Genomic DNA, 15931 nt, shown 5'->3' on the forward strand with positions numbered 1-15931 from the left:
ACACTATTCAAAACGGCCACAACACACTGCAGTACACCAGAACTGCAAAAAGAAGAAGAGGAACACCTATACAAGGTATTCGCCAAAAACGGATACCCGCGCAACTTCATCAGCAGATGCCTAAGAGAAAGACCACGGAACGAGGACATACCACAACCAAAAGGACTAGCCACACTACCATACATCAGGAGCATCTCAGAACTGACAGCCAGACTACTGCGACCCCTAGGACTCATAACGGCACACAAACCAACAGCCACGCTCAGACAACTCACCAGAACGAAGGACCCGATACCCAACACGAGCAAAACTAATGTAGTGTACAAAATACCATGCAAGGACTGCACCAAACACTATATAGGACAAACAGGAAGACAGCTAACAATCCGCATCCACGAACATCAACTAGCCACGAAACGACACGACCAGCTATCCTTAGTAGCCACACACGCAGACAACAAGCAACATGAATTTGACTGGGACAACACTACTATCATAGGGCAAGCCAGACAGAGAACAGCCAGGGAATTCCTAGAGGCATGGCATTCATCCACAAACTCCATCAACAAACACATCGACCTGGACCCAATATACCAACCACTACAGCGGACAGCTGAAACTGACAACCGGAAGTGGCAGGGACAGACCACTATAAACACCGGAGGAAACATCAAAGAAGCGCTTCGCAGGAGGCTCCCAAGCACTGAGGATGTCACCTAGCCAGGGGATGAAACGTTTGCAACAAAAACTTCCAGCTCGGCGAACAGAACCACAACAACGAGCACCCGAGCTACAAATCTTCGCAAAAACTTTGAATTCTCAGGTTAAATCACCATTTCTCTTGAACAAGAAAGAGCCCAATGCTCAAGTAAGACAATGGCGACTTTGCTTTGACCTTGTGTTCAGTGGTAGACATTAATGGCGGACTGATTTGTCCTGCTGCATTCAGAAGTAGACCGACACTGTGGTTGTTGGGTTTGGAAGGGCATGCTTGTTTAGTACATCTTGATAAATAAAAGTGAGTAAAGGTCCAATCAGATCCTTTACTACCTGGCTTTCTCAAAGTCCTGCATTCACTAAGATCATGACTGATCTGTCACTTGAGTCCACCCAGCTGCCTTGGTTCCTGCCAACAATCTCAGGATCAACATTATTTGGTAAGTTAGAAGCTCCTGCACTTTGTTGGAGAGTTTTTTCACACTTCAAAGCACAGACGTGTTTCCTCATTTCTCTCCTGAATGACTTTAATTTTGAGGTGATGGCCCTTTGGCAGCAGTGGCCGTGTACAGATTCCGTCCAGCTACTGGAATCCACTATGTGAGGCGCAAATGAGCTTAATCAAAAGCAAAATGCCAGCAAAACAAGCAGGCGAGTGATGTTGTCACACATGTGACAACTCTGGGTAGCCTGACTGCATATCAAATGCAAAAATGAGAAAACCCAACCACTAAGAGATTCTTACATTAAAACTCCTGGCTGCAACATCACCTGCCAGCATCAACCACATGCTGCAGCATTTATCCCACCAGCCAGTCCCCATGACAACTCGCTCCAAGAACATAATCTTGCCAGATACTGTAACAAAAGCCAAGATTAAACTGGCCATGTTATGCAGCAGTGTCACACCTAAAGATGTAAAATTTCATTGAAACTTTTCAAAATACCTATTATTCAATCTAGAATGTTCAGTCTTCCAGCTGTGTGTTTTTATTGGTTCCCTGATCCCTCTTGCTGTTATAATTGGGTCTTCTATCTGCCTGGGAATTTAATTAGCTTCTCCTTTGGTTTTGCTTTTGTCAAATGATGTTAAAACTTTGCAGCATAGAAACAAGCCCTTCAGCCCAAATGATCTCTCTCCTAGTCCTGAAGCTCCACAAGAACCTCCTCTTCCTTCATCTCATCTATTCAATATACACTTGCACCCTCCCACTCTCCTATCCAAAACCCATAGTATTCCAAATAAAAACCGAAAGAACTGTGGATTGCTGGAGAAGCTCAGCTGGTCTGTCAGCATCGATGGAGAGATATCAGATTTAACATTTCAAAGGTTCCGAGGACGGGTCACAGACCCGAAATGTTAGCGTTGACCTGCTGAGCTTTTCCAGCAATTTATGCAATTCCACTTTTATAGCTTCACCTAAATTCCTGCTTTATCCTGTTCAAAAAGTACAAACTGCACTTTTATTGGTATTCCAGTCACATTCACACCCAACTCACTTTGTTCCCACCAGGCATGGGCTTTTACCATTGCCCCTCATTATGCACCAATATCCCAACATGTTCCCCTGGGAATCACATCAAAAATGGTTGTCCATCCTTCCCAGTGAGTTTTTATGAGGGGAATTGAATTGAGTTGAATTTATTGTGAATTGAACAGAATTGAATTGAGTTGACTTGAATTTATTATCATGTGTACAAAGGCACAGTGAAAAGCTTTGTCTTGCGAGCAATACGGGTAGATCAGAGTTAAATAGCACAGATAAGTAAATAATAGGTAAACAGCAGCAAAAACAAAAAAACAAGTACAGGCGAACGTTAAGAGTTTGTGGGTCCATTCAGTATTCTAATAACAGTAGGGTAGAATCTGTTTTGAAACCGGCTGGTGCGTGTGTTCAGGCTTCTGTACCTTCTCCCCGATGGTAGAGGTTGTAGAAAAACACTGCCAGGGTGGGATGGATCTTTGAGAATGCTGGCGGCCTTTCCTTGACAGTGGACCTGGTAGATGGATTCTATAGATGGGAGGTTGGCCTTTGTGATTGTCCGGGCTGAGTTCACCACTCTCTGTAACCGTCTCCGATCTTGAATGGTACAGTTGCCATACCAGATGGTGATACATCCAGACAGAATAATCTTGAAGGCGCACCTATAAAAGTTGGCAAGGGTATTCACCATCATGCCAAATTTCCTCAGCTGCCTGAGGAAAAAGATACATTGTTGGGCATTTGTAACCAGTGCATCCACATGAAGTGTCCAAGTAAGCTTGTTGTGGATGACCACTCCCAGGAGCTTGACTCCACTCATTCCACCTCTGTGCAGTTAACGTGTAGGGGGGAATGAGTAACATCCCGCCGAAAGTCAATAATGAGATCCTTGGTTTTGCCAGCATTGAGAGCTAGGTTGTTCTCAGTACACCATTTTTCCAGGTCTCCCACCTCCCTTCTATAGTCTGTTTCGTCACCATCTGAGATTCGTCTGGCTATGGTGGTGTCATCAGCGAACTTGTAAATGACATTAGTCTGGTATTTGGTGATGCAGTCATGGGTATACATTGAGTACAGTAGGGGGTTGAGTACACACTCCTGGGGGGCTCCAGTGTTGAGTATTAGGGAAGATGAAATATTGTCCCAATCTTCACTGATTGTGGCCTGTGGGTCAGGAAACTCAGGATCCAGTAGCAACGAATGAGGCTTAGTCCGAGATCACTAAGTTTAGTAATCAGTCGAGGGGATATTAGTGTTGAAGAGTGAACTATAGTCAATGAGTAGGATTCTTGCATAGCTGTTTTTGATGTCAAGATGTTCTAGGGAGGAGTGAAGGGCAAGTGATATGGCATCTGACGTGGATCTGTTGGTCCGATAGGCAAATTGGAGTGGGTCAAGAGTAGTGGGGAGGCTGGAGTTGATTAATGCCATGACCAGCCTTCCAAAGCATTTCATGACCACCAAAGTAGATATGAAGCATTGGCTTGGTCAACGAGGAGTGTTTTCGGAGATAGCTTCAAGGAAGAAGGTTTGGAGGAGCAGGCTCGAGGAGCTGAATGGCCTATTCTAGGTTTAGTGAGGAAGCTCCAGAACATGAGGCCATGTGACTAAAGACTCAAACACCAACAGCAGAGTAGGGAGCAAAACAAGGGTGGAGATACATAACACAGAAACAGAGAATATAGGAGAATAGGCCATTCAATCTTTCTAGCCTGCTGCACCATTCAATACGATCATGGCTGATCATCCAATGATGTGATGACAATCAGTGATTCTGGCAGGAAGGATTAAATCTGAAGATGCTTCCTGAGAATGCATGCCTTCCACTTGCATGCATCTGCACAACAGATAAAAGCAGCACTTGATACATTGACAGGACTTCTTTCTCACTATCTGACTTCAGTGGTAAAGCACATCATGTGACCAAAAGGTTTGCTTGAAAGTCATGGAAACATAAAGAAGGAACAGGAGGAACCCATTCAGCCCTTTGAGCCTGCTCCAACATTCGATGTCATCGTGGCTGATCATCAAACTCAGTCCCTGAGTTGTTCCTGCTTTCTCCCCATACCTTTTAATCCCTTTAGCCAATCCATCAGACTTGCACATCTTTGGCTGTGGGAGGAAACCACCGCACCCAGAGGAAACCCATAGACAGACAGACGCAGGAAGAATGTGCAAACTCCACACAGACAGTTGCCAAAGGGTGGAATCAAACCCAGGTCCCTGGCGCTGTGAGGCAGCAATGCTAACCACTGAGCCAGTGTCACCCACATTCTTTTCTCCAATCTGTATCAATACTATGCTGAAGTACAGTGAGAGAAATTTAAAGATTCCTTCTTCAATAAAAAAATCAAAGTATTTCAATTGTTGCCCCATGTAAGAAAATGGGCAAATAAAGCAAGAAAGTGGAATTAGAGACTATTAGATCAGCTTGATCTCACTGAACAGCAGAGCAGACTCAATGGTGGAATGTGCTCCTATACCTCATGGTGTTATCTTCCTGTCTGAAACACAAGGTCCTATTGACATATCCCTTTCTGTGTTATTACGTACCATTCCTGGGTGGGTTACTATCATGCCTTTACATTCTTCCGCATACTTCTGCCATTCCAACTCCTCCCACTGCAGCATGTTCGCAATCTCCTCCTCAGGAACCAGGGGTTTACTGCTGCGCAACAGATAAAGCAGCACCTGATGCATTGACAGGACTTCTTTCCCACTATCTGACAAGGAAATTAAACAAGAAGAAGGAGTCATAATCAGAATAACAGTGGGACTGTAATTCACATCACATCTGTTTGTTGACATTGAGGTGTTTACTTCCAAACAACGTTTGGTGTGTCAGTCCCATCACCTGCTTCCAGTTACCAGCTCCAAGTCAACCGGTTAAACTTGGAGGGAGCGGCCTTCTTCATGGTTTGGTAGCAAATTATACCGAAAAAGTAATCAGCAAAGCATGAGGTATGTCGGACTTTAGAAAAAGAACATTGTGTACAAACACAATGGAAAGTACTGCAGATGCTGGAAAACTGAGAAACAGAAAGCACTAAAAGAATCTTAACAGGTCTGGCAGCATCTGTGGAGAAAGAAACAGAGTTAATATCTGGAGTCTAGCAGGACTCTTCATCTGAACCCATTTCTGAAGAGGAGTCAGTTTGGAATAAATATTTAATTCTGTTTCTCTATTCATAGATGCTGCCAAAACTATTGAGTACCGAGACCAGGAATTTATGTTGAACCTTTCTACACTTCTGGTTAAATCACAGTGATAATATTGTGACCAGCTCCAGTCAACACGTGAAGTTCTGTGACATGGTGTTGAGGTGATTTACCAGGATGGCTCCTAGAAGGAGGGAATTCAGATGCAAGTCTAGACTGGAGAAGCTGGGATTGTTCCCCATAGGGCCATAGAGATTGAGGGGAGATTTAAGTGAGCTGAAGAGGTTACAACAAGAGAGATAAAGAAAGGCTGTTTCCATTTCTGAATGGCACAAGGATTAAGAAACAAGATTTTGGACAAGCGATATGGGGATGATGTGGGTGTGATTTATATAAACTGTGCAGCCATCAGGGAGACTGAAGCAACAATGGGTCTTCCTCCAGTCACATTACTGAAAGGCCTTCACACACCAAGAGAAAGGCTGTATTAGTGAGTACAGTGGGTTCTTTCTTGATTATATGGTTGTAGAGATAAGTCTCTTGATTAAACTTAAAATATAAGTCATAGCTATTAATTTAACCTGGGGCAGTGTTTGTAGAGGAAAAAGACGGTGTTATTTTCTGAGTCTGTAGATTGTGAAGGGGCAAAAATGGCCTTTGCAGTGATATGTACTTCTTGTCAGATGTGGCAGTTTAAAGAGAATTTAAGGGTTACTGCGGATTATATCTGCCATAAATGTTGTTGGATGTGAATCTTATCAAATCGAGTCGATCGGTTGGAGAGACAGATAGAAGCGATGAGGAATTTGTAACAGCAACAGTATGTGATGGATGGCAGTTATAGGAAGGTGGGGGGGGGTGGAGGAAGTCTCAAATACAGTCACATAGATGGGTTAACTCCAGGAAGGGTAAGAGAGGTAGGCAGCTAGCGCAGGAGTCTTTTGTGGATATACCCATTTCAAACAGGTATGCTGTTTTGGAAAATGTAGGGGGTGATGGATTCTCAGGGGAACGTAGCACGAACAGTCAAGTTTCTGGTATTGAGACTGGCTGTAATGCAACGAGGGGTACATCGGCTTCCAAGAGATCAATTGTGTTAGGGGATTCTGTAGTCAGAGGTACAGACAGACGTTTCTGTGGCCAGCAGAGAAAAAGCAGAATGGTGTGTAGTTTCCCTGGTGCCAGGATCAAGGATGTCTCAGAGAGGGTGCAGAATGTTCTCACGGGGGAGAGGGGCCAGCAGGAAGTCATTGTCCACATTGGAACCAACGACATTGGAAGGGAAAAGGTTGAGATTCTGAAGGGAGATTACAGAGAGTTCGGCAGAAATTTAAAAAGGAGGTCCTCAAGGGTAGTAATATCTGGATTGCTCCCAGTGCTACGAGCTAGTGAGGGCAGGAATAGGAGGATAGAGCAGATGAATGCATGGCTGAGGAGCTGGTGTATGGGGGAAGGATTCACATTTTTGGATCATTGGAATCTCTTTTGGGGTAGAAGTGACCTGTACAAGAAGGATGGATTGCACCTAAATTGGAAGGGGACTAATATACTGGCAGGGAAATTTGCCAGAACTGCTTGGGAGGATTTAAACTAGTAAGGTGGAGGGGTGGGACCCAGGGAGATAGTGAGGAAAGAGATCGATCTGAGACGGGTACAGCTGAGAACAGAAGCGAGTCAAACAGTCAAGGACAAGGTAGGACTAATAAATCAAACTGCATTTATTTCAATGCAAAGGGCCTAACAGGGAAGGCAGATGAACTCAGGGCATGGTTAGGAACATGGGACTGGGATATCATAGCAATTACAGAAACATGGCTCAGGGATGGGCAGGACTGGCAGCTGAATGTTCCAGGATACAAATGCTACAGGAAGGATAGAAAGGGAGGCAAGAGAGGAGGGGGAGTGGCATTTTTGATAAGGGATAGCATTACAGCTGTGCTGTAATGGGCGGCACGGTGGCACAGTGGTTAGCACTGCTGCCTCACAGCGCCAGAGACCCGGGTTCAATTCCCGCCTCAGGCGACTGACTGTGTGGAGTTTGCACATTCTCCCAGTGTCTGCGTGGGTTTCCTCCGGGTGCTCCGGTTTCCTCCCACAGTCCAAAGGTGTGCAGGTCAGGTGAATTGGCCATGCTAAATTGCCCCTAGTGTTAGGTAAGGGGTAAATGTAGGGGTATGGGTGGGTTGCGCTTCGGCGGGCCGGTGTGGACTTGTTGGGCCGAAGGGCCTGTTTCCACACTGTCATCTAATCTAATCTAATCTAATCTAATCTAATCTGAGGGAGGATATTCCTGGAAATACATCCAGGGAAGTTATTTGGGTGGAACTGGGAAATAAGAAAGGGATGATCACCTTATTGGGATTGTATTATAAACCCCCTAATAGTCAGAGGGAAATTGAGAAACAAACTTGTAAAGAGATCTCAGCTATCTGTAAGAATAATAAGGTAGTTATGGTAGGGGATTTTAACTTTCCAAACATCGACTGGGACTGCCATAGTGTTAAAGGTTTAGATGGAGAGGAATTTGTTAAGCATGTACAAGACAATTTTCTGATTCAGTATGTGGATGTACCTACTAGAGAAGGTGCAAAACTTGACCTACTCTTGGGAAATAAGGCAGGGCAGGTGACTGAGGTGTCAGTGGGGGAGCACTTTGGGGCCAGCAACCATAATTCTATTCGTTTTAAAATAGTGATGGAAAAGGATAGACCAGATCTAAAAGTTGAAGTTCTAAATTGGAGAAAGGCCAATTTTGATGGTATTAGGCAAGAACTTTAGAAAGCTGATTGGAGGCAGATGCTCACAGGTAAAGGGACGGCTAGAAAATGGGATGCCTTCAGAAATGGGATAACAAGAATCCAGAGAAAGTATATTCCTATCAGGGTGAAAGGGAAGGCTGGTAGGTATAGGGAATGCTGGATGACTAAAGAAACTGAGGGTTTGGTTAAGAAAAAGAAGGAAGCATATGTCAGGCATAGATAAGATTGATCGAGTGAATCCTTAGAAGAGTATAAAGGAGGTAGGAGTATACTTAAGAGGGAAATCAGGAGGGCAAAACGGGGTCATGAGATAGCTTTGGCAAATAGAATTAAGGAGAATCCAAAGGGGTTTTACAAATATATTAAGGACAAAAGGGTAACGAGGGAGAGAATAGGGCACCTCAAAGATTAGCGAGGCGGTCTTTGTGTGGAGCCACAGAAAATGGGGGAGATACTAAATGAATATTTTGCATCAGTATTTACTGTAGAAAAGGATATGGAAGATGTAGACTGTAGGGAAATAGATGGTGACATCTTGCAAAATGTCCAGATTACAGAGGAGGAAGTACTGGATGTCTTGAAACGGTTAACGGTGGATAAATCCCCAGGACCTGATCAGGTGTACCCGAGAACTCTGTGGGAAGCTAGACAAGTGATTGCTGGGCCTCTTGCTGAGATATTTGTATCATCAATAGTCACAGGTGAGGTGCCGGAAGAATGGAAGTTGGCAAACGTGGTGCCACTGTTTAAGAAGGGTGGTAAGGACAAGCCAGGAAACTATCGACCAGTGAGCCTGACATTGGTGGTGGGCAAGTTGTTGGAGGGAATCCTGAGGGACAGGATATACATGTATTTGGAAAGGCAAGGGCTGATTCAGGATAGTCAACATGGCTTTGTGCGTAGGAAATCATGTCTCACAAACTTGATTGAGTTTTTTGAAGAAGTAACAAAGAACATTGATGAGGACAGAGCAGTAGATGTGATCTATATGGACTTCAGTAAGGCGCTCGACAAGGTTCCCCATGGGAGACTGATTAGCAAGGTTAGATCTCATGGAATACAGGGAGAACTAGCCATTTGGATACAGAACTGGCTCAAAGGTAGAAGACAGAGGGTGGTGGTGGAGGTTTGTTTTTCAGACTGGAGGCCTGTGACCAATGGAGTGCCACAAGGATCGGTGCTGGGCCCTCTACTTTTTGTCATTTACATAAATGATTTGGATGCGAGCATTAGAGGTATAGTGGACAGCGAAGAGGGTTACCTCAGATTACAACAGGATCTTGACCAGATGGGCCAATGGGCTGAGAAGTGGCAGATGGAGTTTAATTCAGATAAATGCAAGGTGCTGTATTTTGGGAAAGCAAATCTTAGCAGGACTTATACACTTAATAGTAAGGTCCTAGAGAGTGTTGCTGAACAAAGAGACCTTGGAGTGCAGGTTCATAGCTCCTTGAAAGTGGAGTTGCAGGTTGATAGGATAGTGAAGGCAGCATTTGGTATGGTTTTGTTTATTGGTCAGAGTATTGAGTACAGGAGTTGGGAGGTTATGTTGTGGCTGTACAGGACATTGGTTAGGCCACTATTGGAATACTGCATGCAATTCTGGTCTCCTTCCTATTGGAAAGATGTTGTGAAACTTGAAAGGGTTCAGAAAAGATTTACAAGGATGTTGCCAGGGTTGGAGGATCTGAGCTACAGGGAGAGGCTGAACAGGCTGGGGCTGTTTTCCCTGGAGCATTGGAGGCTGAGGGGTGACTTTATAGAGGTTTACAAAATTATGAGGGGCATGGATAGGATAAATAGGCAAAGTATTTTCCCTGGGGTCGGGGAGTCCAGAACTAGAGGGCATAGGTTTAGGGTGAGAGGGGAAAGATATAAAAGAGACCTAAGGGGCAACTTTTTCACGCAGAGGGTGGTACGTGTATGGAATGAGCTGCCACAGGATGTGGTGGTGGCTAGTACAATTGCAACATTTAAGAGGCATTTGGAAGGGTATATGAATAGGAAGGGTTTGGAGGGATATGGGTCGGGTGCTGGCAGGTGGGACTAGATTTGGTTGTGATATCTGGTCGGCATGGACAGATTGGACCGAAGAGTCTGTTTCCGTGCTCTATGACTCTATATATCCCCCAAATTAGCCCCGTGATCATGCTCAGATGGCCTGTCCCTTCTTAACATTTCAGAAATCAACCATGAGACCAACTTGACAGATGACACTCTGTCCTGTACTGGCCGTCCAGTTGCACATACAAGAGAGCTACAAGCTTCTCTGAATCTTTTTGTCATCACTCACTTGGTCACTCTTCAAAACCAGACCCAACAGACTCACTGACGTATTATTCAATCACTCTTTACTCACCAGGTATTGATCTAACAAAGCGGGGCAGGAAATGAAACCTTGGACAAGATGGAACACCATTTTCAAATACAGGACCTAGGACACAGCAAAATATATTTTACAGAATCATAAGTGAACGAGACACCAATTTCCTGTCAGACTATGCTCAGGAAAAATATAGGGCTAGGAACAATAACAAACAATTCAGACATCTTTTTATAGCTTTACACTCCATTTTTACATTTTAATGTTCATTTTAAATTCTGAAGACTGCATTTAGAATGGACATGTTCTCATATAAACATCTTCCCACTCCTGTATCATCAAACCATAAAGGTTATAATCACGATAGAGAAAACATTAAATTCCACAGCTCGTTCAATTTCAGCACTTCACAAACCACCCAGAAAACGAATTTGATAAGAGAACCCCCCCCCCCCCAACTAAAATCAAGTAATACTATTTCAAGAGAAACAAATCGGCTTCATGTTGTAATGCATAATTATTCCTCACCATTCTGTCATCGTATTTATTGATCTGATATCAATAAAAAGGTTTGGCAACAGCTTCATTAACCATAATGTCAATGGTCTATCTTCCTTGTAAAACAAAATCAACCTAGTTTTTAATCATAATCTCAGAGAAACTCAACAGGTCTGGCATCTCCTTTGGAGAATCACGGTTAACGTTTCAAGTTCGGTGCGATTCTTCTTCGGAACTGGGCTCAAAATTATAACATAAAACAAAGAATTGCGGCTTCTGAAACAACATCAGAAATTTCAGGAACTCCACAGGTCTGGCAACATCCGTGGAGAGAAAGTTAACATTTGAAGTCCAGTGACTTTTCAATTTACTGCTCAGGACTCGACTCGAAGGGTCAGACCTACTATGTTTCTCCAGCATTCTCTGGAAAACAATGTCTCACAGCACAGAACCTCAGTGAAGCTGAAGATGTAACAGGGAGACAGACCCACAATCTAACAGATCTCGACCAACCATTTTACCAAGGCAACAGGAACAGTCTACTTGTAAATCAGGCAAAGCATCTTCCTTTACATTTTCTATTCATTCAGTTACCTGACCATAAGAAATAGGGACGGGGTAGGTAGTTCAGCCCCTTTAGCCTGCTCCACCATTCAATAGGATTATGGCTGATCCAACATTCCTTACATCCACTTTCCTGCATTTTATCCATAACCCTCATTTCTCTTACTAATCAAGAATTCATCTCAGTCCTAAATATACACGAGGACTCTGCCCCCACAGCTCTCTGTGGCAAAGAATTCCAAAGACTCAACCATCTACAAGAAATATTCCACCCCAGCCCAGTCAGAATTATGAGTCCTGTGTCTGTGTGGGTTTCCTCCGGGTGCTCTGGTTTCCTCTCACAGTCCAAAGATGTGCAGGTTAGGTGAATTGACCATGATAAATTGCCCGTAGTACTAGGTGCATTAGTTAGGGGCAAAATGTAGGGGAAGGGGACTGAGTGGGTTGCTCTTTGTGGGCGGCACAGTGGCACAGTGGTTAGCACTGCTGCCTCACAGCATCAGAGACCCGGGTTCAATTCCCACCCCAGGCGACTGACTGTCTGGAGTTTGCACATTCTCCCCGTGTCTGCGTGGGTTTCCTCCGGGTGCTCCGGTTTCCCCCCCACAGTCCAAAAATGTGCAGGTCAGGTGAATTGGCCATGCTAAATTGCCCGTAGTGTTAGGTGCAGGGGTAAATGTAGGGGAATGGGTCTGGGTGGGTTGCGTTTCGGCAGGTCGGTATGGACGTGTTGGGCCAAAGGGCCTGTTTCCACACTGTAAAGTAATCTAATCTAATCCTTTAAATCCTTAAAGCCTATGCCCGCTGGTCCTAGATTGAATGAAAAGGAATTGTAACACACACTAACACTTAAACTCTGCTAAACAATTCTTACACAGCATAAAGATTTCTCACAAATGTATATAAATAGACTCAAAAGTTAGTGCCCCATCAATTTTACTTTAAAATTTACACAGTTATACATTACCATGAATATTCCAGTCGTAAAGCTCTAAAATATCCTTAAATAAGAATGAGGCAAACATTTCCAATCCTTTCACACAGAAGTTCTGAAACCAAAACAAAGGGGCAGGGCTGTGAGAGGCTGACAATAAACAGAAGCTTTCCAAAGTCAGTGGCCAGTGTTCTCTGTTTTGCTTTTTCCTGATCCCTCATCAATTCTTCAGTATAGGGGCTCTTGTGATGCCCTAACCAGAATGCCTGGGTACAAATCCCATCTGTTTCTGAGGGTACGCCATTACATCTCTGAATAGGATGATTTGAACACATCTGCAGTGGGTAATGTCCCTTCCTCAGTGTCTGGAGAGGCAGGCTCAAGCCACACTCTGGGAGGTGTCAGCTACAAAAGGAGCTTTCATGTCGCAGTTTAACCAGCAGATAATCATCCTTCCACCACCTCCTCCCTCACTATTTCCAAAAGGGATACAAAGAAATTGTGCAAGAAGATAGGCTTAAAAAATTCTTTAATTGCGTTCGTGTAAAATCTTAAGTACTAAAAATCGTTGCTTCTGTAAAATGCATAAGCATGTTTGTTTCCTCAATATTCTTGAGCTAACATCAACATAGTCAGTCTCTTTTTTCAGGGCATACACACCTCACTACAACCACTGTGGAAAGAGAAACAGGGAGGAAATCAGGCCCCATGTTTGGTTTCATTTATCAAAAATGAATGAGGCCAGGACAACTGACCAGACCATCATTTCTGATAGATTCAGACAATAAGACGTAGGAGAAATAGGCTATTCAGCCCATCCAGTCTGCTCTGCTTCTCAAAGAGATCATGGCTGATCTGATAAACTTCAACTCCACTTTCTTACCTTTTCCTCATAACCCTTGATTTCCTTACTGATTACAAACCTGTCTCATCATTAAATATACTTAACATTCCAGCCTCAACAACCCTTTGGAGGTAAATAATTCCAGAGATTCACCATCCTCAAAAGAAATTGCTCCTCATCCCTGTCCTAAATGTGTGACCCCTTACGTTGAAATAATGCTGCATGGTTCTAGACACTCCCACAAGGTGAAACAATCTCCCCAAATTGACCCTGTCAATTTTAAGTGTTCTGGATGTAAGTTTGCTCACTGAGCTGGAAGGTTCGTTTCCAGACGTTTCGTCACCCTACCTGATAACATCTTCAGTGGGCCTCTGGACGAAGCACTGCTGATGATTCCTGCTTTCTATTTATGTGTTTGGGTTTCTTTGGGTTGGTGATGTTGCCACAGTAAATTACATCACCAACCCAAACATATAAATAGAAAGCAGGAATCATGTACACTGCTTCACCCAGAGGCCCACTGAAGATATTACTTGGTATGGTGACAAAACGTCTGAAAATGAACCTTCCAGCACAGCGAGCAAACCTACATCCAGAACCTCAACCTGAGTTACAAATCTTCTCAAAACTCGCTAAAATCCTAAACGTTTCAAAAAGGTCCCTCTCCCCTTCAAAACTCCAGCGAGTACATGCCCAACCTACATAACTTTCTCTCATAAAACAGTCCCCCCATATCCAGGAGCAGCCTAGCAAATCTTCTTTGGACTGTCTCCAAAGCTAATACATCATTCCTTAGATAAATGGACCAAAACTGTCCACAGTACTCTAGCTGTTATCTTGCTAAAACTATTCAGGGCATTAGTCAAACTTCCCTACTTTTGTTCTTCCTTCCTTTTGAAAGGAAGGTCAACATTTCATTTGCTTTCTCTATTAACTGAACTTGGATGTTAGCTCTTTGTCATTTAGGGATGAGGACTCCCAAAACCCTCTGTGCTGTGGCTTTCTGCAGTCTTTCTGCTTTTAATTAATATTCTTGCCAAAGTGCATAAACTCACATTTCCCACATTATACTCCATCTGCCAAGTTTTTATCCACTCTCTTAATCTGTCTGTATTCCACTGTAGACTCATCCTAACCACTTTGTGGGCGGCACGGTGGCACAGTGGTTAGCACTGTTGCCTCGCAGCGCCAGAGACCCGGGTTCAATTCCCGCCTCAGGCGACTGACTGTGTGGAGTTTGCACGTTCTCCCTGTGTCTGCGTGGGTTTCCTCCGGGGGCTCCGGTTTCCTCCCACAGTCCAAAGATGTGCAAGTCAGGTGAATTGGCCATGGTAAATTGCCCGTAGTGTTAGGTAAAGGGGTAAATGTAGGGGTATGGGTGGGTTACGCTTTGGCGGGTCGGTGTGGACTTGTTGGGCCGAAGGGCCTGTTTCCACACTGTAAGTAATCTAATCTAATCTAATCTAATCTAATCTAATCTTACAGTGTAACAGAAAATTACTGATAGGACAAGGCTAGTTAGCCTACTGTAAGACTGAGATACCTAAACAAATCCCATTTTCCATACCTTAATCCGTGACCTGATTACTCGAAGCACTACAAATGCATTTTCAAGTGATTTTTTAAAATGTGATGAGAGCTTCTGCTACTGCCCTTTTCAGGCAGCAAGTTCTATCCTCTGGGTGAAAAAGGAAACCTCAACTCTTCTACTTCTCAGTCTGCGCTCCCTGGTTTTTGACTTCTCTGCTAAGGGAGGTACGTTGTTCCTAGCTTCATTAATTTTAACAATTAATAATCATATACATCACACTTCAACTTCCCCTCAGCATCCCCTGTTCCATTATTTAAAAATATAGAACCATAGTTATTCAATTAGCAGAAACTTTTGACATTTATCATCTGATGATCACTCCTCACTTAAGTTTTTGGTCGGAGGAGACTCCATACTTGCCTCTGGCATCATTTCTTCAATGAAGTGGATGGTATAGTCGATATTGAAACGAATGACCCTGCACAATGGAATCTGGAAAAGTAAAGGCATTTGCTTTTTAAGTGAAACATCTTGGAATTAATACATGAAAATTTAGACATTTATGATAAAGGAAGTTTAAGAACTAGGAAGTTATTCTGCTTGTGAGGCTGCACTGGTTAATTAAAAAGCAAACCATTTGAATGCATCAATGCAAAATGGCAAGCAAGCATGGTGTACAATGATGAGTATATACTGCAACACAATGCAAGCAGACATTGAAGGTGCCATCAGGATAAATAGAAAAAAAATATGCATTAGTATAGCATCTTTCACAATCCCAAAGCACATCACAGTTCTTCTGAAGCAGTGTCATAATTGTAATGTAGAAAACACAACAATAAAATTGAGCACAGGAAGCTGATACAAACAGCATTGTGATAGTGACCAAACAAGCTGTTTTTGTGACTGGCAGAGGCGCAGTTAAACATCTCAATCAATGGATAGCAGCTGATAGCACTCCATCAACCAGAGTGTCAGCACTGACTTTTAGGCTAAATTCATCATGTGTGACTTGAACCCACAAACATCTAACTCCAAGCTGAGCATGTTACCCAATGAGCCACACAGGATGACACTAAGTTCTCTCATGTTTTATATCAGCAACAGCTCAAGCCCCT

The 15931-nt window shown here is 43.6% G+C and overlaps 1 protein-coding gene across 1 annotated transcript in view; it reads right to left on the reverse strand.

Annotated features, from left to right (window-relative positions):
- Positions 1–15931, reverse strand: part of drosha (drosha ribonuclease III) — a 186821-nt gene that overhangs the window by 143495 nt on the left and 27395 nt on the right. Inside the window, exons 10-13 of the mRNA XM_043719624.2 lie at positions 15234–15305; positions 12472–12553; positions 10479–10553; positions 4755–4924 (exon numbers count right to left, since the gene is read on the reverse strand). Coding sequence (XP_043575559.2) covers positions 4755–4924; positions 10479–10553; positions 12472–12553; positions 15234–15305 — 399 coding nt within the window. The remainder of the gene's footprint in view (positions 1–4754; positions 4925–10478; positions 10554–12471; positions 12554–15233; positions 15306–15931) is intronic.

This window comes from Chiloscyllium plagiosum, unplaced genomic scaffold (genome assembly GCF_037043375.1).
Source record: "Chiloscyllium plagiosum isolate Xiang-an unplaced genomic scaffold, Cpla_swu_hap1 HiC_scaffold_34, whole genome shotgun sequence".
Lineage (NCBI taxonomy): Eukaryota > Metazoa > Chordata > Chondrichthyes > Orectolobiformes > Hemiscylliidae > Chiloscyllium > Chiloscyllium plagiosum.